The 23,474-nt window shown below is 45.5% G+C and overlaps 1 protein-coding gene across 1 annotated transcript in view; it reads right to left on the reverse strand.

Annotated features, from left to right (window-relative positions):
• C7H1orf94 (chromosome 7 C1orf94 homolog) overlaps positions 1–22,992 on the reverse strand; it is a 38,468-nt gene extending 15,476 nt beyond the window's left edge. Inside the window, exons 1-2 of the mRNA XM_074077964.1 lie at positions 22,664–22,992; positions 2,734–3,422 (exon numbers count right to left, since the gene is read on the reverse strand). Coding sequence (XP_073934065.1) covers positions 2,734–3,422; positions 22,664–22,992 — 1,018 coding nt within the window. The remainder of the gene's footprint in view (positions 1–2,733; positions 3,423–22,663) is intronic.
• Between the last annotated feature and the right edge of the window lie 482 nt (positions 22,993–23,474).

Below are 23,474 nucleotides of genomic sequence, written 5' to 3' on the forward strand. Positions count from 1 at the left end.
CATTCATCTATTCATCCTCCTGTCTTTATGTTCTCCCTCCCTCCCTGCCTTCTTTTTTTCTTCCTTCCCCTCTTCTTTCTTAACTTCCTCCTCTCTTTCCCTCCCTCTTTCTCTTGTCTTCCTTCCTTTCTTCCTTCCTTTCCCCCCTTCTTTCTTGACTTCTTTCCTTCTCCCTTCCTACCTTTCTTCTTTACTTCCTTTCTCCATACCTCCCTCCCTCCTTTCTTCCTTCCAACCCTACACAGTGCCATGCTGGGGTCATAGGATGACTTAAACACAGTTCTTGTCATCAGGGAGCACATGGTTTAGTGGGGAGATGCACATTTCTACAGAACACTGTCTGAGCCACACAGTTTGATACCTATCACAGACTCTACCTCTGTTGTGTTGTTCACAGGCAACTCAGCTCTATCATCAGTGCTAGGTCCTGACCTGAGTGCTGGGGACACAGTGATGAGTCAGAGCCAGACACTGCCCTGCAGGAGCTCACAACAAGGAAGAAGAGAGAGACATGCCCAGAAATAGCTCCAGGACAGGCAGATGGACACCATGAAGTGACAAAGGGACAAAATGGGAAAAGATGCTGGCTGACATCACTTCTGATTGAGAGGGTCCTTCCTTCCCAGAAGGAAGCAGGAGTTCAGCAAGGCCTCACACACAAGGAGATGGGTGGGGAGGAACCACAGGCCTGGGAAACTGCAGACAAAGACTGGGAGCATCAAAGAGACAAAATGAGTCACTGGAAATGACCAGAGACACAACAGGTGCCAGACTTAGGCCTCAGTCCAAGTAGATGGAGTGTTTACCCCCTGTGCAAGGGTACCATAGTGGCTCTCACTATGGGTGATTTCCACCCATAGTTTAGCACTGGAGCTCTTTCTTTTGTGTGTGTGTGTAAAATCGTGGGTAGAAAACATTCTAAGAAAAATTGCATCTGTACTGAACATGTACAGACTCTTTTCTTGTTGTTGTTCTTTAAACAATACAGTATAGCGACTATTTACCCAGCATTTGCATTGTATTTGGAATCACAAGTAATCTAGAGATGATGTGAAGTATGTGGGAGGACTGCATAGATTACATGTCATCTTATATAAGTAATTTGAGCATCTGTGGATTTTGATATCTGAGAGGGTCCTGGAACTAAGACAAGGAGAGACAACTGTGTGTGTGTGTGCACGTAAGTGTGTGGTGTGTGTGTGAAGGCACTGTTTTGGTTGAAGCAGGGAGAGGGCCTTGCCCTCCTAGTCCCCTTCACTCCTTCCCCAGTCTGGAGGTCTCTGAAAGTCTTCACAGAACTTGGCTGGGAAACCCACCTGCCTGTCCATGGCTACATACTGCACTGGACACACTGTGTGTACCTGGGAACTCCATTAAGGCCAGATCACAGGACCCATGCCTCAGTGATACCTTTTGGGAGTGGACCTGATTCCACTAGCTCTTAGACCTCTAACCAAGCAACCTTGGGGGCTGTCTTCATGCAAGTGACTTGACCTCTTAGTGCCAGTCCAGCAAAAGGAATTGCTGCTCCAGCCTGGGCCAATTTAGAAAACAATGACATTCTTAGTAAAACATGTCCCTGGAGTCTCTTCCAAGAGTTTCTCTGGTTGCTGAGTTTAGCCCCGAGCTAGTGTGCTGAAATAACATATCCACTAATAATAGCCCTTTCCCCAGACCAACACACCTGCATCCCCTCACATACCTACTGTCCCTTAAACATCTACAAGACTGTGCCTATGAGGCATACACACACACACACACACACACACACACACACACACACACAGAGTCCCTGCCTGCCTTTCCTCTGCCTCACACCCACACAAGTACACACATGACAGACAGATGCACCTACATATACACACAAACACTCTAGATGCTCCACCCCTGAATTTTCTCTAACAAATACATTCGTACCAGCAGAGCTCTTTTTGGCACACCTTTACCTACACGTTTGTACACAAAGACACTCACAGATGATGGAGAGGCGGAGTGGGCAGGACACTTCCAACCTAGCAGTGTCATAAGCAAGGGGCACAGATGGTCCCTTCAGGAGAAGAGGAAGGAGGGAGGCCCCCTCCCTCTGGGGAGTTAATTTGGCCCTCTCCCAAATACAGCCCATCATCCCAAGGCCCTCATACCTCTTCCAGCTTGCCTAGCACTGAGTCCAGCTCACTGTCTGTCCCCAGCCCTGATTCCCTGGGTTCCCTCTAATGCTCTACAATACAGAAAGTTCTTGGGGATGACCTTGATCTTGTTTCTGAGGGCTCCCCTGATACAGGCACCTCTCAACTATCCACCCATGCCCATAACCCCTGGGGGTGATTCTGCTTTTGGCTGGCATGAGGGTGATCTGCTCTCCTCGTGGTTGCTGACTGTGGACAAATGTCACTGTCATCAGTCTGCCTTCTTGGAGCTGCTCAGACTGAGTGACTGGATCAGAACAAAATGCAGAATTCTGGGGAAGGAGTGGGGAAGACTTGAGAGGTGGCTGGATATGGACTCCTCAATTAGGGGATGGCAATGCACTTTTCTAAGTCCCTGGAGTCCCACAAAACAACTTCCAGGACCAACTGTTCTTGGATAACCTCCACATCCTCCTCCTGCTCCAGAGAGAGAGAGGGCTGGACTTAGTGTCCAGAACAGGTGTTTTATCAGAAATTAAATGATCCCCACTGCCAAATGAATTCCTCTCCTGGCCCCTTCTCCTGCCCTGTTCCCAGCTCCACTCACCCACTGAATGGTGCCCTTCCACTGTGGTGTCAACCTCAGTCTTGGAGCAGATCTTGGCAAACACCGGGAGCTGCCTCTTGTGAGCAGAGAGCTCAGTGGCCTTGTCCAGGGATGCAGGAGAAGGTGGGGGTGGCAGCAGCAGGAATGGGCCCAACCCTGCAGCCTCCTGGGGCCCAGAGCCACTGAGCATGCTGCTTTTCAGGAAGTTCTTGATGACCCTCGACTCCTCCAGCACTGTCTTGTTGTCAGGGGCCTTGGATGTTGGAGTGGACTTCAGTGGGAACTGGGCCAGAAGCTTGCTGAACTCTGTATTGGAGGCACTCAGACTGTGGCCCTGGTCCTTGGTCCCCTTGGCACTTTTGACCTTGGCAGCCCTCAGGATGCCCGTGACTGTGGGCATGACAGAATCGCAGCCCTGCTGGCTGCCAATGACAGCCACAGCTACCTTTTGCTCCCGATGCTGGTCACCAGCAACCATGGAAGTTCCTGGGTGCTCACGGCTGCCCACCACCAGAGGAGGTGCAAAAAAGCAGGGAGCTGGCTCTCTGGTCCCCTGGGGAGTGCCAGTAGGTGCCTCCAGCTCCCCAGAGCTCTCTTGGACCAGGATGAGGTGTTCTTTTGTGAGGCTCAAAAACTCCTGCTCCACCAGCAGGGAGATCTCATCCTTGCCACTGCTCAGCTCCACAGTTCTGCAAACAGGTCAGAGACAGGTAGCATAAATGCCCACTCACCAAAGGGGGCTCTGCAAGAGGACACAGGCCTCAGGAAAAGTGGGTTTGGAAGCACAACCTGATGAAAACACATTTCTGATGAGAGGAACCAGTTGCCTTCTCATGAGAAAAAATGGGCACACAGTGGACTTCCAAAAGACTCAACACCACCAGGTGGGATGCAGTGCTGAGAGCTTCCATCTCTCCCTGTTACTCAGGGAGTAACCCCTCACTTGACAAGTCTGCCAGAGTGGGCTCAGGATCCATTCAAAGAGGCTTCCCATTGTGCCCTATAAGAATTCTTTAGTTTCTGGGTCCTTCTGGGACCCAGAGGTCCTGGGGCAGGAGCTGGGTAACCAGGACACTTGGAGAATGGTGAGAACTCCATATCAAAGACAAAGACACATAGAGGGTATATTGATACACTAACCCCAGAAGCTCCTGTGCCCCCTAAACCTCTCCCTGCAGTATTCTCCTCAGTTTTGGAGGCAGAGAGTGGTGCTGGGAGCCAGCAGACTCCAGCCAAACAGACTTAAGTTTGAACCCAGGCACCCCAGCTTATGTTATACCAGACCCTGGAACCTCAGGGTCCTCCACTGTAAAATGTAGCAGCACAAGCCTTGGGGCATGGCTGGGAGAATGTGTTGAAGCTGTGAGAACTCACTAGTGTCCTATGGAGGCCAGCAGGGCTGTGCATGAGGCAGTGCTGGTTCCTACTCTTCATTTTCTCTTTTCCTCCACTCTCTTTTCTCCCCCTCTCCCCTGCTCTCTCACTTATTCCCTTCCGTTTGCCTCCTTCCCATGTCTAGACTTTGGGCTATAAATAGTCCCCACTCTCACTGCTGTGCCCTAGGGAACAATCAGAATAAAGAGGTTGCCAATCCATGGCCCCAAGTTTCAGATCTCCTTCCTACTTCCTCCTCATCATCCTCATCCTGCTCCTCTTCTTCCTCCCCTCCTTTTCCTCCTTCTCCTCCACTTCCTCCTCCAAAGGAACAGGTGAGTCTCAAGTCCCAGGAACCTAATGCTTGAAGCAAGCTGTAGCTAGTAGCTTTTCTGAATTAAAAAGACTCACTACAAAGACGCTAATTTTCAAAACTGTGATAATGGTACTGTGGTTACAGGTAAACAACAACAATAACAAAAAGGAGTCCTTATCTCTCAGAGCTACATGCTGAAGTATTTAGAGATCGAATTATGTCTAGAGTTTCCTTTAAAATTAATCCAGCATGGGGAGGGAAGAAGGAGGCGTAATAGTTGAATGAAACCAAGTTGTATGCTGCCTGTGTCCATCATCTTGAAAGCTGGAGATAAACTGGTGAGGTCATCACACACTACATACTATTCACTCTCCTTGTGTCTGTATTTGGGTTCTGTTTTTTGGTTTTTTTTAATAAATGTTATATACATACACACACAAAAGACTTGCCACTGAATCCTTTAAAGTACCAGCTCCAAGGAACAGAAAAGCAGTTTCTAAAAGACCCATGGGGATTTGAGTTCCCTGTCTTTTCTCAGGGTCAGGGAACTCCTACTGCCCCCAATCCAGGGCCACACAGGTGAAGAGGGACTAGGTGCTCAGAGTGAATCCCAACTATGCCTTGTGGCAGTTGCCATCTGAACCATGTTTGTCTCATCTGTCAGGTGGAGGATAAGCACTCACCTCTCAGGGTTAGACTGTGAGGATGCTATAAGTTATGCAAAACACTCAGCACGAGCCTGGCTCACAGCAAGACAGCAAGCACATGGCATAATGACTAGCGTTATCATCAGTGCTGAGATCTGTTATGCACCCCTAGGCACCTTTGCACAACCCCTCACTGTACTGCTGTTGGCACCTGGAGCAACACAGAAGACACCTTCTCTGCTTCCACCTGCAGCCCTGAGGTGTCTGACAAGACACTTGTGTTCCTCTCGATTGCAACAACCCTCTTTCTTTCCATTCCAGATTCACAATGGCTCTTGCAGGACAGTTCCAGACCCTGACCCTTCCTGGTCATTCTCCATTGACACATCACAGGGGACAATGAGGCTCTTAGAAATCTAGCATTCCAAGAGGGGTCAACACCTGTGCCAAGAACAGAGAGGTCCACCCTGAGTGTGAACCTTCCATGTGCCCTCAAAGGCCACACCGGGACATTTGTCTTGAGTCCACCACAAGCCAGAGGAAAAGCCAGGAATCCTCACTCACACTCACAATTGATCCTGTCCACACATCTGGGCATTATGTACCCCCACTTCACAGATGGGAAGAGAGACCCTGAAAGGCCAAGAACCTGGTCACCATGCTGGAGAAGAGGCTGGTATAGGAACAAGGCTGGTCTAGCTGCCCTCACTCACTCCTCTGGCTCACCTCAGCCCAGGCTTCCTTTCTGGATAATTATCCCGTTAGATCTCCCAGCACCCCGGTTAGGCTTTGTTCCCCCAGCTGAATGCAATCGGGGATATTGCTGCTCTCAACCTATTTCCAGCCTGTGAGGATCACACAGTGGATCTTGAGCCTGTCATCCATGGCATTAGCTGTCCCTGACAACTCCATGTCAGCTGCATGTTTGATGAGCTTGTCTTCTGAGTCTTCTGCCAATTTGCAGATAGAAATGTTGAAGAGGAGACAGTCCAAAGCAGGGCCATGGGGACACTGCTAGAGACCCTCCTTCCAGCCTGACAGTAATCCTGGATCAACACTTTGGGGAAATAAATCATCCCTTCTTTAGCCATCCACGACAGCCTGCATCACGCACCCACTGCAATCAAGATTTGCAGCGTGGAAATCAACGAAATAGAAACCAAAAAAACCATACAAAGAATTAATGAAACAAAAAGTTGGTTCTTTGAAAAAATAAACAAGATCGATAGACCCCTGGCAAACCTGACTAAAATGAGGAGAGAAAAAAACCCAAATTAGTAGAATTAGGAATGCAAAAGGAGAGATAACAACAAACACCATGGAAGTCCAGGAAATCATCAGAGACTACTTTGAGAACCTATATTCAAATAAATTTGAAAAGCTAAAAGAAATGGACAGATTTCTAGATACATATGATCATCCAAAACTGAACCAAGAGGAAATTAATCACCTGAATAGACCTATAACACAAAATGAAATTGAAGCAGCAATCAAGAGTCTCCCCAAAAAGAAAAGTCCAGGACCTGATGGATTCTCTGCTGAATTCTATCAGACCTTTAAAGAAGAACTGATACCAACCCTCCTTAAACTGTTCCATGAAATAGAAAGGGAAGGAAAACTGCCTAACACATTTTATGAAGCCAGTATTACACTTATCCCAAAACCAGGCAAAGACACCTCCAAAAAGGAGAACTATAGGCCAATCTCCTTAATGAACATTGATGCAAAAATCCTCAACAAAATAATGGCAAATCGAATTCAGCAACACATCAAAAAGATTATTCACCATGACCAGGTAGGCTTCATCCCAGGGATGCAGGGGTGGTTCAACATACGAAAATCAATAAACGTAATAAACCACATTAACAGAAGCAAAGACAAAAACCACTTGATCATCTCAATAGATGCAGAAAAAGCCTTTGATAAGATCCAACATCATTTCATGATAAAAGCTCTAAGAAAACTAGGAATAGAAGGAAAGTTCCTCAACATTATAAAAGCTATATATGACAAACCTACAGCCAGCATTATACTTAACGGAGAAAAATTAAAACCATTCCCTCTAAAATCAGGAACCAGACAAGGATGCCCACTATCTCCACTCCTATTCAACATAGTACTGGAATTCCTAGCCAGAGCAATTAGGCAAGAAGAAGGAATAAAAGGAATACAAATAGGTAAAGAAACTGTCAAAATATCCCTATTTGCAGATGACATGATCCTATACCTTAAAGACCCAAAAAACTCTACTCAGAAGCTTCTAGACATCATCAATAGCTATAGCAAGGTAGCAGGATATAAAATCAACATAGAAAAATCATTAGCATTTCTATACACTAACAATGAGCAAACGGAAAAAGAATGTATGAAAACAATTCCATTTACAATAGCCTCAAAAAAAATCAAATACCTAGGTGTAAACCTAACAAAAGATGTGAAAGACCTCTACAAGGAAAACTATACACTTCTGAAGAAAGAGATTGAGGAAGACTATAGAAAGTGGAGAGATCTCCCATGCTCATGGATTGGTAGAATCAACATAGTAAAAATGTCGATACTCCCCAAAGTAATCTACATGTTTAATGCAATTCCCATCAAAATTCCAATGACATTCATTAAAGAGATTGAAAAATCTACTGTGAAATTTATATGGAAACACAAGAGGCCACGAATAGCCAAGGCAATATTCAGTCAAAAGAACTATGCAGGAGGTATCACAATACCTGACTTCAAACTATATTACAAAGCAATAACAATAAAAACAGCATGGTACTGGCACAAAAACAGACATGAAGACCAGTGGAACAGAATAGAAGATCCAGATATGAAGCCACACAACTATAAGCAACTTATCTTTGACAAAAGAGCTAAAAATATACGATGGAGAAATAGTAGCCTCTTCAACAAAAACTGCTGGGAAAACTGGTTAGCAGTCTGCAAAAAACTGAAACTAGATCCATGTATATCACCCTATACCAAGATTAACTCAAAATGGATCAAGGATCTTAATATCAGACCCCAAACTCTTAAGTTGATACAAGAAAGAGTAGGAAATACTCTGGAGTTAGTAGGTATAGGTAAGAACTTTCTCAATGAAACCCCAGCAGCACAGCAACTAAGAGATAGCATAGATAAATGGGACCTCATGAAACTAAAAAGCTTCTGTTCATCAAAAGAAATGGTCTCTAAACTGAAGAGAACACCCACAGAGTGGGAGAAAATATTTGCCAACTATACATCAGACAAAGGACTGATAACCAGAATATACAGGGAACTTAAAAAACTAAATTCTCCCAAAATTAATGAACCAATAAAGAAATGGGCATGTAAACTAAACAGAACTTTCTCAAAAGAAGAAATTCAAATGGCCAGAAAACACATGAAAAAATGCTCACCATCTCTAGCAATAAAGGAAATGCAAATTAAAACCACACTAAGATTCCACCTCACCCCTGTTAGAATAGCCATCATCAGCAACACCACCAACAACAGGTGTTGGCGAGGATGCGGGGAAAAAGGAACCCTCTTACACTGTTGGTGGGAATGTAGACTAGTACAACCACTCTGGAAAAAAATTTGGAGGCTACTTAAAAAGCTGGACATCGATCTACCATTTGATCCAGCAATACCACTCTTGGGGATATACCCAAAAGACGGTTACTCCAGAGGCACCTGCACATCCATGTTTATTGCGGCACTGTTCACAATAGCCAAGTTATGGAAACAGCCAAGATGCCCCAGCACTGACGAATGGATTAAGAAAATGTGGTATCTATACACAATGGAATTTTATGCAGCCATGAAGAAGAACGAAATGTTATCATTCGCTGGTAAATGGATGGAATTGGAGAACATCATTCTGAGTGAGGTTAGCCTGGCTCAAAAAACCAAAAATCGTATGTTCTCCCTCATATGTGGACATTAGATCAAGGGCAAACACAACAAGGGGATTGGACTTTGAGCACATGATAAAAGCGAGAGCACACAAGGGAGGGGTGAGGATAGGTAAGACACCTAAAAAACTAGCTAGCATTTGTTGCCCTTAATGCAGAGAAACTAAAGCAGATACCTTAAAGCAACTGAGGCCAATAGGAAAAGGGGACCAGGAACTAGAGAAAAGGTTAGATGAAAAAGAATTAACCTAGAAGGTAACACCCACACACAGGAAATCAATGTGAGTCAATGCCCTGTATAGCTATCCTTATCTCAACCAGCAAAACCCCTTGTTCCTTCCTATTATTGCTTATACTCTCTCTACAACAAAATTAGAGATAAGGGCAAAATAGTTTCTGCTGGGTATTGAGGGGGGGTGAGCGGGAGGGGGCAGAGTGGGTGGTAAGGGAGGGGGTGGGGGCATTGGGGAGAAATGAACCAATCCTTGTATGCACATATGAATAATAAAAGAAAAATGAAAAAAAAAAAAAAGAAAACTGTGTGCTCACAGAGCTAGGACAGTCTCAGAACTCAGACCCTACTTAAAACCCTCCTGAGGATTCTCATTACACACAGGATAAAATCCAAACTCCTGATGACCCCCAGAACACTACACAAATTGGCCCTGTCTCCCCCTTCTTCCAACCAACCTGTCTTTTCTATACTCCTTGAAATGCCAAGTTCATTCCAATCCCAGGGCCTTTGCATTTCCTGTAATGTCTCCCCCTTCATATACCAAATTGTCCCCTGACTGACTCATCATGATCATCCAGGCCTCAGTTCAGGTGTCAAATTCTCAAAGTGACCTTTCCTACCCACATTACTAAAAAATGAGCCTCCCCCACTCCTAGTCAGGATCTACTCCATCAACCTGTTTATTTCCCTTATAGTATTTACCACTACCATATAATCTTCCGTCTGTCTTGATGCCAGCCCCACCCCACCTCTAGCATATGCTCCACAAAGGCAAGGACTCTATCTTGTTCACCACAGAGCCTCTAAACCTAGCTAGGGTGGAGCTTGGCACATAACTTCAGCTCAGTAAGTACTTGTTGGATAAGTAAATGAGGGAGTTCCCTTGCCTTTGCCCTAATCTGTTTCTCAGAACTCTTCAACCCCTATCACACATTCCCATTCCTCTCCCAGGCCAAGACTGCCCCAGTATCTCCCACTGGTTTCCACCTGTCTGGCTTTGGTCCCATCTTTGACCTGGCATCCCTGTGAGCTGATCAGATGAGCCTAACCCTCCTGCTTGGCCTGATCCTAAGAACTACCAAGCTTTGCAAGGTGGTCCCATAGCACACCCCATGTAGATTCTGAGCAGTCCCCTTGGGGTTCAAAGATTTCTCATGAACCTCACAACTTTTCAGAGTTCAATGTTATACCTGCACTTCCTGGAATCTACCTTAATTTTTTTTCCTAAGAAATTTTGCTAGACCTGGCATCTTTCCTATGCTGTTTACTTTCTCCATTAGGTTGGTAAAAACCATAAAATCTATCAGACTTTATCCAGTAAATCATTCATGGAGGGCAACCCAGTTCCTGGACTCCTGACAAAAGAAGCAAGTCAGAATCCGTGCCGTGGCTCCATGGCTCCAGTTGCACGCTGCCCCATTTCGCCTACCTCCAGAAATGATAGGTGTCTGATCATGGCTCTATACTCAAATGCTGTGCATTATTTGTGCATTTGCAGTATACAGAGTTGTGTAAAAATAAAAGCTATTGACTGGCTGGCACCCCTTCCCAGAATAATGACTAAGCAAGCATGTCGTTAGCTCCCCCAGCAGCAGTTCTGTATACATGATAACACAGAGCAAAGATGAAAACTGCTATTCAGCTGAACCAAACAACAGAAAAATGCAAGCAGAAAATTGTTAGTGCTGGAGGAGGACACCAACACAAATATTTTCTTCCTGCTATGGCATTTTAGGCCAACAACAAACACAGTACCCAGGGCAGTGCCCTGGCCACATGGTTGATTAAAGAGTGAAGCAAGCAGAAAGGTCTGGAGTCATGCACAGATTCAGGCTTGAATTGTGGTCGTCTACTGGTAGACTGACCTAATGACTTTTTCTGTGATTCTGACTTCTCTATATATCTCTGTGAGTGGAAAAGTATAGCAGAGTAGTTAAGAGGTCAGTCTATAGAGGGGAGGCAGAAACTAGATTCAAATCTCTACCTTTTAATGGAGACTAGACCTTCAGCAAGCAATCTAATGTCTAAGCCACAAAATAGCAAATTAACATTTATTGAATGCTATCTGATAACCAGGCCCTATGCTTAATACTTTACATGTGAAACTCATCTCAATTCCCATGCAGCCAATGGGGTAGTATGACAGACTGATTAAAAAAAAAAAAAGCAACCTCTTTATCATGCTTTCCTGTACCCACATTCTTTTGTAGTTGCCTCTGTTCTTGATTCAGTAAGAAACAGAAATGTAAAATGTGCTTGGGCAGTAGGGCTTAATCTCCCATTTTTCTTGGAACTAGGAACCTTCAGGTGAACCACCCAAGCTAGCCTGCTAGAACGTAACACACCAGATGGAGGAAAACTCCAAGGAATCTTGGCCCACAGTTGGCTAGACTCAGCTTAAAGAAGATGTATGAGTAAGGACACTGGCCAAGTTCAGACAAGCCCAGTCCACACCAGAAGAACAGCCCAGCTGAATCTAGCCTAAATTACTTAACTGTACAAATGGAAGCTAAGAACATAGTTGCAGTTTCAAGCAACTAGGTTTCAGGTTTGTTATATATCAAAAAAGTTAACTGACACAAATGTAAGCAATCATCCAAAGGTCACATCCAAAGGGGCACAGAAGGTGAACTGAGGCAGTCTGGCTCAGTGGTACTCTCTTAACTACTTAGGCTATTCTGCTCTAGAAACCAAGAGTGAAATGCTGTGTGTGAGGATAGCAGGGGCATGTACCCCACACCTTGGGGAAGTGTCTTTTAAGCTAGTCCTAAAGGATCATAAGCACTTAGCCAGGTGAAGGATGAGAGGAGATGGTTTCCAGACATTGGAGCAGAATGTGCAAAGACCATGGGGTAGGAAAGAGCTTGAGGCACTGGTGGGAACTATGATTAAGTGGGTGGGCATGCTAGCAGGGGAGGGGAGTCACAAGAAGGGAGGTCAGTGTTGGCAGGAGTCAGAATCTGCTGGGTCTTGGAGGTGATGCCAAGGAATTTTATTCCAAAGGCCCAAGGAAGGCATAGGGGAGATTTAAGCAAGGAAGTGTCAGGCTCTGGTTTCTAGAAGAATGACAGTGAGGGGACAAAGTGCCAGTATCTGTGATGACTCTACTAGGTGCCAGGCATTATAGTTGCCATGTGTCTTCACAGCAACCATAAGGGATGGGGAAATATCTTCACTCCCAACTTAGAAAGAGGCTCAGGAAAGTTAAAAGACCTTTTTATATTCACTCAAGAGAAGCATAATTGGAGCAGGATTAACCAATGTGGCTCCCAAACCTCTACACTTAGCCACCATCCTACACTCCCCAAAAGAGTGGAAAAAGGAGAAAGCAGGGGCTCTGTAGACAAAAGACATAAAGTCACACTCCAGTTCTGTCCTTCAGATGAACAGTGATCTCCTGCAAGTCACTTCCCTCCTCTGAGCTTCCACTACAGAGAGAGCAGAGGCTTCCAGGGGTCAATAGGGACCAGGAGGATGAGCTGTGAGAGGTAGAACTAGGAGGACAGGCAGATATCCAACACAGAGACTGGCAGAGGGGCACCAAGGGTCCAGATAAGGAGAGGCCCTCCTTGTAGGGGCAGAGACTCTGGTGTGAAGCCTGCATATTCCCCAGGGGAGTCCATTCTGGCTCAGCTAAGACTGATGGGCATTTTGGGGTTTGCATAGAAACTGGGCACCCTCCTTCTATTCCCCTGGTGCATATGTTTACAGCACCCAAGGTGGGCCCTGCGCAATGTGGAGGAAAAGAAGGCAGCTCCTCCCCCATCAAAGCTGCCTTGTGTCTTCCTCCATCTTCCCTCTGCTCCAGATCCAGGACTCACTGTACTGCCTGGGTCCCCTCCTCACACATCACACAGCCATGTATTCATATATACACGGACATATGCATGCACACACACATACATACATACACATATGCACCCACAACACTGCCATACACACATATACACCCATGCAACACACACCACATTCCAATGCACATATGCACACACAGCCATACACACATAGACACCATGCACTCGTTCACACCACCAGAGCTTTCTCACTCAAACAATCAGCAGCAAGTAAAAGAAGGTGCAGTTCCTCTCTCATAGCACCTGCCAGACCAGAACCACTTCTCTTAGTTTGAGGGTTGGGAGTCAGTTGAGAGGGGGCAAGGTGTGCGGGCTTGCCTGCAGGGGGCCTTGGGAAAGCATCAGTCTCCCCTTCCCCAGCCCTTCTCCACTGTCTGGTGAGGATTAAGTGAGACGATGAATGTGAAAGAACTTGGTAAATTGTAAGGAACTCTATGCAAATGTTAGCAGCTCTGACTGAGAGACAGTGTGGTGCAACTGTTGGAGAGCCAGGCTGGCCCAGTTCATGGCCTGGAGACCTGCTTACTAAGGTGTGGAGTCCAGCAAGTCGCTGAGTCCTGGTCTTTTCATCTGCTAAGTGGGAATGGGATAGGTCCACCCACTCCGAGTTACAGCAGGCAACTCCGTGAAATCTTCCGGCTTCCAGAATGCCAGGCCTGCCCATCTCATTCCTTAGCAAAGGTCTTCACACAGAGTAGAGTCCATTTTTTTTTAAAGTGTTCTTGGCACACACTTAGAGCTCATTAAAGTCAGTCGTCTCTCTTCCTCCCATGCTTTCCTTTCAAACACTTCCTTCTCAAAGCTGTGAACCACAGCCTTTTAAGCCTGAGGTTCCCCATCTTTGACCCCTAAGGTGTGAAAGAAACTTCTATACACATACAAGAAAAAGGCCTGTATGCTTGTTTCAAATGCAGATCCCTAGTGGTCTGGCAGTGACCCCAGGAATCTGCATTTTAAGCAGGTTTCCTTTCTGTCTCCTCTCTGGCCCCCCCTTGTGTTTTTGCAGCACTGTTGCAGTTGGAGACACCCTGGTACACCCGACTGTCCCTCCAGAGGCTTGCAGCAATGCTCTGCCTGTCAATCAGGGTAGGTGGAACAGCCTTAGAATGCACAATGGCAAGTGTGACACCCCTGTCTTACACCACCTCCCTGAATCTCCCTCCAGGGAGAGGGACAGAGGTGGAATTTGGCGAAGGCCTGGGAGGGCTGGTTGTGGGGGATGAGGAATTCAGTGAACTGGGGAATGAGACAGGAAATACTAGGGAATAAATACAGCAATAAAGGAGCTTCGGCTGGGAGCTACAGAGTGATTCTTATTGTTCAAATTATCTTTAAAACTTTTCATTTGAATCTGTTTAATAAGGGAAGGCTCACCCTAAGGAAGAGGTATTTTTTTATGTGACTTGGGAGCTGAATTGGAAAGAACGTGGCAACAAAGATATTAAAAAGGGGATTAAACGAAACCACTGGTGGCCCATCTCTGCAGGCTCCCACAACCTGCGACATGGTTCCAGAAACCATAAAATTAAATTACAAAGGGGGACACAGGAAGTGGGACGTTAATCATGATTCATCTTCCTTGCCTGCTCATGGATTCTGGTGCTAAGCAGACATACAAGGCTATTTTGAAGGGCTCCTGGTGTCCAGTAGAGCTCAGTCCTTCAACCTCGGCTCTGTTTCTCCCAGCTGGGTGACCCTACTCAAGTTGTCTAGCCTCTCTGAGCCTCACCTTCCTCATCTACAAAACGGGAGTATTATTGACTGATTGTATTGTTGCTAAGATAATGAAATAAGACAGAAAGAAATACAGAGCCTGGCACATACAAGCTGCTCAAGAAAATGCTGGTTCCTCTTATATTCAGAAGTGGATGAAAAAAAAAAAACTTTCCAAATCTTGGCTTATTGAATATTCTGTCCCCACGTCCTTCTGTGTTTTCTTTGATGACCATGACCCTTTGCTTGGATCCTGGCCACCTCTAGGCCTCACTCTCTTCAGGGTGGCATTTTAATGGTTCATCCATCATTTACTTCCTCACTCATTCACACACACTGCATAGTCATGGGGTGCCAGGAACTTGGCTGGACACTGTGGAGACAAAGATGAGTAAGATACAGTCCTTGCCCTTAAGAATCCTATGGTGAAGTGAGGGAGGAGGAACTGTGGCCACAAGGCAGTGAACAGTATGTGCCAGGTGACCACCACCTAGTCAGAACTCTCACACCATAACTATGCAGACAGGTGTGCTTGTGCTTTGTGTCCTCCCTTCTAGCCAACAGGCAATGTGAACGATGGTCATAATCCCAATCTTTTACTCCATCACCTTCATATAAAGACCTATGCCATGTGGTCCTCAGAGCCAGGCAAGTGTTTGTCTCTCATGTTGATCTCTTGTGTTTTCTCTCACTAGAGAATGTGAGTTATAAAAACCAACCCTTTCAGCCCAGGATGCCAAGAAACTCAAAACAAATGTCCTCGTTTGAGTAGTTTCTCTTAGTCTGTTTGTTAATATATAAAGTCTCCTCTATTCATATCATTCTTTTCCTGTCATTTTATCCTTAATGATAACCATGATGATGATGATGGCGATGGTTGGTGATGGTGGTGATGGTGGTGATGGTGATGGTGGTGATGGTGGTGATGGTGGTGATGGTGATGGTGATAGTGGTGATGGTGATAGTGGTGATGGTGATGATGGTGATGGCAATGGTGGTGATGACAATGGTAATGGTGGTGAAGATGGTGATGGTGACTGATGGTGATAATGATGACCATGATGAATATGGAGTCCTTATCTTATTCCAGGTGTATGTAGACTTTACACATATTATTCCATGAATGCACTAGCCATTTAAGGAAGTCACTATGAACTTTTTCCATTTTTTCAGATAAAGAAAATAAGACACAGACAGTTTAAGGAACTCAGTTGCAGCTGTTGAAATTCTAATCTCAACACCTGTCTCCTTATTTTTGTTATATGAGATACTTTAAAATCCTTAGAAAAGAGGTAGGATATTAATGTTTACTTAAACTAAAAAAAAGGCAGGGGGAACATGGAGCAAGTCACAGTGGTACATATTTGCAATCCCAGCACTTCAGTGGCTGAGGTGGGAGGACCCCTTAAGTTCAGGAGTTTGAGACCAGCCTGGGCTCAAAAAGGAAGGAAGGAAGGAAGGGAGGGAGGGAGGGAGAGAGGGAGGGAGGAAGGGAGGAAAGGAAGGAAAGAAAGAAAGAAAGAAAGAAAGAAAGAAAGAAAGAAAGAAAGAAAGAAAGAAAGAAAGAAAGAAAGCAAGAAAGAAAGCAAGAAAGAGAAAGAAAAGAAAAAGGACTGAGGCTATAGTTTAGTGGTAGAGTACTTGCTTAGCATGTGCAAGGACCTGGGTTTGATCCCTAGCATCCTGCAAAAAATGAGGAGGAGGACCAAGGAGAGAAGAAGGAGGAGGAGAGAGAAAGAGGGAGGGAGGGAAGAACAAAGGGAGAGAGAGAGAGAAAGAGATGTTGAATTGGATGGGCGTAAAGAGTGCTTGTTGACAGCTCATCTTGGATTACAAGGTGTGTGCAGAACAGTAGTATGTGCCTCTAGAGACATAAGCAGGGCCACTACAGAGACCCTTGGAGGATAGACCAAGGGGTCAGAAGACAACAGGAAGCCACGGACAATGTCTGGGTAGCACTATTGACGTGCTTCAGGAAGATTTGGCTGGTGAAGGGTAGAAGACATTCTGGAGAGAAAGGAACCAAATGCAGGAGGCTGAGATGTGAAGGTGGCTGGAAGAGGTCAAGCAAGTAGGCAAAGAATCAAAGGCTATGGTGACAGTGGACTGATGGGGTGTGTAGGCACTGAAGTAAGGAAGAGCCAGGTGGCCTTGAGCCTGCCTGCCAGCACTATACCATGCACTAGTTCACTTAAACAAGTATGAGTGTGCCTTGATGTCAGGTACTGGGGTGCTGAGGCCCAGGCTTGGGGGGGCTCTAGGGAGGGTGACACTTATTTAAGTGCTGGGTCTCAGGACAAAGAATCCTAACTCCTAACCTTCAGTCTAGAAGGTCTCTGCAGTCATTTCCAAAATATTGAGAGAAGTGGGGATGAGTTTCAGCAAAAGGGCACCCAGCAGCCTTCCTCAGACCCTCAAAGAGGTGACTGACTCCACGAAGGGGAGAAAATGTTAGACTCTGAGGATCTTCAGCACTGGCTTCATCTCTGGGACATCAGCCCAAGTTTCTACATGTCAGTCTTGTCCTTTTTATTTCTGTCACCAGCTTTTAAAATAATAATAATGATAATGAAAGAGGATATGCATCTCAAGTAACCTTTCAGAAAAATAGGATTTGTCCAACTGTTTATTAACACCATCAGAAAGAACTGGCTTGTCAGGACAGCAATTTAAGCACAGCAGCACCTTAGGCTCCAGGTTTCATTGCCTTCACCAGTGTAGAGGATTGGCCTACAGCAAGGACCTACCAAAATAAGTACGACACACACCTCTTCCTTCAGGAAGGCTGCTGGTCAAGAAATCAAGAAATCGTTCCTTATATTTGCTTCTCTTTGTTTTGTTTGGTTTGGTTTCTACTGCTTAAGCAAATTTCTTCCTGCAGATTTATCTTCCTGCTGGTATATGCCTTTGAAAGAGGTTCTCCAAAGCCTTTGGCTCTGCAAACCAAGTTCTGTCTGATTTGGATAGACTGAAGATCTCAGGTGCTTGACAAAGCCCTTGGGAACTTCCTGTCCTTCCCTGCACCTGCAGGACTCTGAACCAGCTCTCCCTTTCTTTTCTCAAGACCTGGCCTAGGGGAAACCCTTGTAACTATTATGAATCATGACATCCTCTGCCCCCCAGGGAACTGCGGCCACATCTTCCGTCATGCAGGGGTCTTGTCTGTGAACACTTCAGCTTGCTTCCCTCACCATGTCCAGGAAGACTTCCTAAAGTCCCAAACCCAGGTCAGAGCCTGTGGAACTTCCTTAAGTCCCACAGCCCTGGCTCTCTCCATTAACTTCATAATCCTAATGTGTTGCTGTCTACCTTTTGCAAGACACTGAAGGTCCACAAAGGAGGTCAGAGGCTGTCTCCATCTTTTCAGACATTGTCTGGCCAATAGTTGGTGCACAATAATTGTTTGCTAGATATCACTGTTGCTAGATGAATATGTCACTAGACTGGGAACTCTTTGAGGGAAGGGCTTTGACCATACTTATACCTGTATCCCTGGGACCCAGCACTGGGCCCTTGCCTCTCAAAAGGCAACAATAAGCATTTATTGAATGAATCCAAAAATCAAAGAATTAACAAGTGCTGTTCCTTAGTCACTGCAATGGAGTCAAGACAATATTCAAAGTCCTCATTCTGAAGCTGTGAAATTTTAGTGATGAGAGGAATGAATGAATGAGTGAATGAATAAGTAATCTTCAAATATGAGTCAACAAAACGACTTGCCACAATTCTCTAAGCCTAAATTTAAGACTAATTAAAAGATAAGTGAACAAGATTCTGGAGTTTAATTGACTCTAGACAGAACTATTGATTTCTCAACAAAACCCATTTCTCCCCACTTCTTTCCCACCTCCATAAGTGGCACCATTATCCAATTAGGGACTTGAGCTGAAAACCTGAGTTCCACCTGGATGTCTTTGTGTGTCCCAAGCCACTGTCAGGTCCTCTGGCTCTTCTCACAACTGCGCACTGAACCCCCTACTCTTTCCCTCTGTGCTTTAGTCACTCTGGTCCAGCCACCACCACTACAGGGCCTCTCATAAAGACTATGGCAGAATCTTCTCAGAGGTCATCTAACTTCCTCTCTTATACACCTATAAGCCAGCTCTGCATAGAAGCTGGACAGATCTTTGAAAAATAGTGAACCTGACAAAATTGTTACACTCCCTTCCTGAAAACCTCCAAAAGTGTCCAACAACCCACACAACAAAGCTAAGCTCTATATAGTGATGCCCCAGATCCCTTAGATCTTGCCTGCCAGACCCTGATATCACCTTATACCACGTCCCCATCCTTCATTGCATTCTGGTTGTGCTGTCCCTCTCAGAGCTCATTCTCCTCCTGGTCTTTGCACTTGCTCTCCCCTCTGCCTGGACATCATTCCCAGGATTGTCACTAGATCAGCAACTTCTCAGCATCCACAGCTCAGTTCAAAGGACCTGACATACCAGCTAAAGGGACTCTCACTATGACTTTATTCTGTTTTATTTCCATCATCACTGTCTGAAATTATCTCATTTATTTTTATGTGCTTATCATTGGTCTCATCCAACAAAACACCAATTCTCACATTCTGAAGTTATCATTGCTTTATTATTATTTGTCTTAAAATCTGGTTCACAATTTTGTTCCCCCTAGCTTTTAGCACAGTACAAGGCAACAATATGTGCTTAATAAATATTTATTGAGTGAATGAATGAACTCAAAATGTGTCCAAAGAGCAAAGTCAACATGAAGAGAACAGTGATATCTATCATCACTAACAGGATTACAGAATATAGACTGGAAGATCCTGTCTGCACTCACTGGATCATACCCGGTTGCTGTATTTGGTCTGGAAACCACACTGTCACAGGGACCAGCAATGTGGACAGGAAACCATCCAAGTTGGCATGTGAAGAGACACTTAGAAAACCAGAGGCATTTAGTCTGCAGAGACAAGAAATCCAAGGAGGAATATTGTTGCCATCTTCTACCACCTAAAGAGCTACTGAGAGAAGGGAGGATGGATTTGTTCTAGAGCCCTAAGGGCAGAGTCCAGATCATTGAGTATTAATTTGATATAGATTCGAGTTGCAGGAAGAAAATGACCTTGTAAAGAGAGTTCACAGCAAGGGACAGGGCTGCCTTAGGAAATGGCACTTTCCCATCTAAGAAAGTGTGAGTGGATAACCACTTGGTTAAGGACCAAGGAGATTATGTAAGCAGTAGAAGATGACCTCTTAAGATCTCTGTCAAACTAGAGATGTCTGTGTTTAATGACATATAGGGGACAGGGTCAAGAAAAAAATTCTGGATAACAAAACTTCTAAAGCTTATTTACCCAACTACCCCAGAGGACGAAGACATTACCAAAACCAAGTCTACAAATTAAGCAGCAGAAGGACTAGCTCATAGGTGTCTTGTGAGCCTGAAAACTTCCCGGACACATCATGGACAACTCCCTAGATTTGAACTCTTACGTATGATCACTCAGAACAAAGACTCCCTCCCAAGTATTTTGACTATTTAAAGATGCCTCATATTCTCAGGACAGACAGACACCATTATCACATCATAGCTAAGGTGGTCCTGGGTTTCACTTCTGAAACTCTACCACTTATAAAAAAATAAAGTCTTTTATTTAAAAATAGGGGGAGGGAGCAATTGAAACCAGAATAGCACGGTTTGAAATTATTGAAACTCCATCCATGTGATAAACACATAGATGTTCAGTACACTATCCTATTTTATGGATTTGGAATTTTGTATAATAGAAAGTAGTAAACCAAAAAAGATGGGGAGTTTAAAACAGTACCTACCTCATGTGAAAATCATAAGGCTTAAGGAAATAATTACTGTCATCATTACAAGGAATTTTTACAAATTTTAATTACTACTGGGACGTTTAACTATCTCTTTTAGTCACCCTGACAACCCTATGAGTGCACAGTAATCATTTCCATTTGGCAGATGAGGAAACCAAAGCTCAGATAAATTAAACAGCCACAAATTCTGCAGCTGGCACAGGGCTGAAATGAGATCTGAAACCAGAGCTATGTGACTCCCCCAGCACAACCACTTTTTATTTCCAGAACAGCTCATTGTGTTCTACCTGGTTGATGTCTACACCACCATTATGCCATTTATTGATCTAAGTCAGTCCAAGCTCTTTTCTCAGTAGCAGAACTCTTTTCAAATGCAACCTTACTTAGAACTCCAGTTAGTAAAACTGATTCAAAAAAAAAAAAAAGCAAGCTGAACAGCTCTGGCTGAAGTAGGGATTGGGACCCAGAAACCAGCCCACTGGACTCCAGGGAGACCTTGAAGCACCCTAGGGTCTGTGGAGCACAGTGTGAGAACCCCATATTGAAGGCAACAATAGTGAAATCCCCACACTCTCTGAATTACATCTTAAGGGTGGCCTCGTTTGTATAATGCAGCTCTCATTTCCTTGTCTACATTTGATCCTCATTATCAACTCTGAGGTAGACAAGACAGGGCACATCATCCTCAATTTGCAGATGAGGAAATCAAGGCCAAATGGAGTGAAGCAAGTGGCCAAAGGTGCGCCAGTTCAATTTTCGGCCAAGTGCAGACTCGAAGTAGAGTCTGTCTCCATTAATTCAGTGTGGCCTGGCAGAGAGGGTGCCATCTACCGGAAATTGCTACTGACCCTTGCTCCACAAAGTGAATAATCAACTCCTTGGCCAATGAGAGCTGAATACAACCCCAAGGCCCTGTTCCAGACCAGATGGCAATGAGCAGGGGAAAAGAGCTCAGTGCCACCAAAAGGTGTTACAGTAGGATTTTGGCTGTAGACAGGCCACTCCTATCTGAGCCATATCACGCTGAGCACAGGGCAGAGGAGGCAAGAACAGCCAAAGTGCCCTCCACCTTCATCTGTAGCCAGTAAATAAGCTCACAAAAGGACAACAGGAAGTACAAACATGGGTATCAGTCACACTTTGCTTTTCCTCTTAGCTCTTGCTTAGATGTCCCTGAAACTGGAGGCAGCTGAGAAATGCCTGAATGGTCCTCCCACTCCAAAGCATCTCTGAACTGAGCTGGAGCATGTGTTGGAGCAGACAGCACTTAATTATCACTTAGTCTTTAATTAGCACTTAATTATTAACACTTAATCCATCTGTAAAATGGGGACACTAATACCTGCTTCATAGGGACTCTGAGAGGATTAATTAATGTTTGTAGCCCACTTTGAAGATGCAACGTGTTGAAGAAGTGCTCAACAGTGGCAGCTGATTTTCTTCTTTTTCCTAATGAGATCCCTTCTTCCTCTCTGCTCTCTGTCTCATTGTGAATATCCATCCCCAGCATTATGTCCCTAACTTTGCCCTAGTAGAGAAACACTTAGCTCTGTGTTTCCCAGACATGGGGTTTCCCATGCAGGAAACGGCTATTTACAGCTATCTTCCCGCACTTTAATTTTCTATTATGTCCTCTGAATATGTCAATGCCTTCCCAGTAAATATTTTGATGTGCGCTTTTGCATTAGCTTCTGTGGAGGCTGAATGGGACAGCTGCTCCCTGTATTAGGAAATTCCAGATGTGGTTTAAAACTACCAGACTCATCTGTGCGAATGCCCAGCCTCTGTGTGGGAGAGGGAAAGCATCCTTTAGTTGCCTCTGGGGACAGTCATGAGCCATCTAACCCTCAGCCTTGGCTAGGATGCTTCTTCAAGGACCTTGGATCTACATCTGAATTGCCCATGCCTTTAGGATGAGAAATGTCACCGTTGGTGGGCTGGTGTAGAGGCAGCCTGGAATGGTCTGGCCCTTCAGTTAGGGAACTTCAGGACAAGTATACAGCATTTAGGGTTTAGCCAGAATGAACACTGAGCCAGAACATTCCCCCAGGAGGTCAGATTTCATCTCCTCCCTCCTCAGTAGGAGATACTCACTCTTCTTGGAAGCTGAGCCCGTGGTCTCTTGGATTCCCAGTCATGGAGGCAGAGACCTGCTCCATGGAAGTCCTGGGCTTCAGGGCCTCAGGCAAGCCCTGAACTCTCTTCCAGATCTCATGGCAAGTCTTGTCTAGACTATCTTGGGGTGTGTCCTGGTGGATCCAGACATATCTGGGGAATGGGCCCAGGGCGGAGGGGCGCTTGGCCACCAGGGCCGAGGAGGAAGGGATTCCATTCCCACTAGCCATCCTCCTCCTTTCTTTCCGGAAGCCCCTTTGTCCACCCAGGGTTAGAAAATAAAGGGACCATGCACCACCACTCCTCATTCACCAGAAAAGGAGCACAGGATGGGGTCTGGCAAGCAGGGCAGTTCTGCCTGGCAGTTCCTCTGGCCAGGTGGTTGTGTTCAGAGGCCTTAGGTTTGTGTGGGGGTGGTGGGCGGAGGGCAGCTTTTCTGGGGAGGAGAGGGGGCTTATTTTGATTTGCTTTGATGTGCTCGTTCCTGACTTTGCCCCCTTCTCCCCCTCCCTTAAAAGAAAATATTTAAAAGTCAACAAAAACCAGTAGCTTAGTAACCGTGGAATCCCCTGTTGCTCAGGAACCAGGCGCCTGGGCGGGCAGAATGACATTTGGGAACAGCTCGTGGCGGAGGGGGGGATTGGCTCTCCCCACAGACCCTGGCACTCCCGCGTTTGGACACCCCGCGGACAACCTTGCCGCACCTGGGGCTCAGCCCATTCTTGCCCGCCAAACCACGTGGAGGGCTGGGTAAGGGCCCTGCACGGTGCTAGGCTCCGTGGGGGCAGGA

Source organism: Castor canadensis, chromosome 7 (assembly GCF_047511655.1).
Source record: "Castor canadensis chromosome 7, mCasCan1.hap1v2, whole genome shotgun sequence".
Taxonomy (NCBI): domain Eukaryota; kingdom Metazoa; phylum Chordata; class Mammalia; order Rodentia; family Castoridae; genus Castor; species Castor canadensis.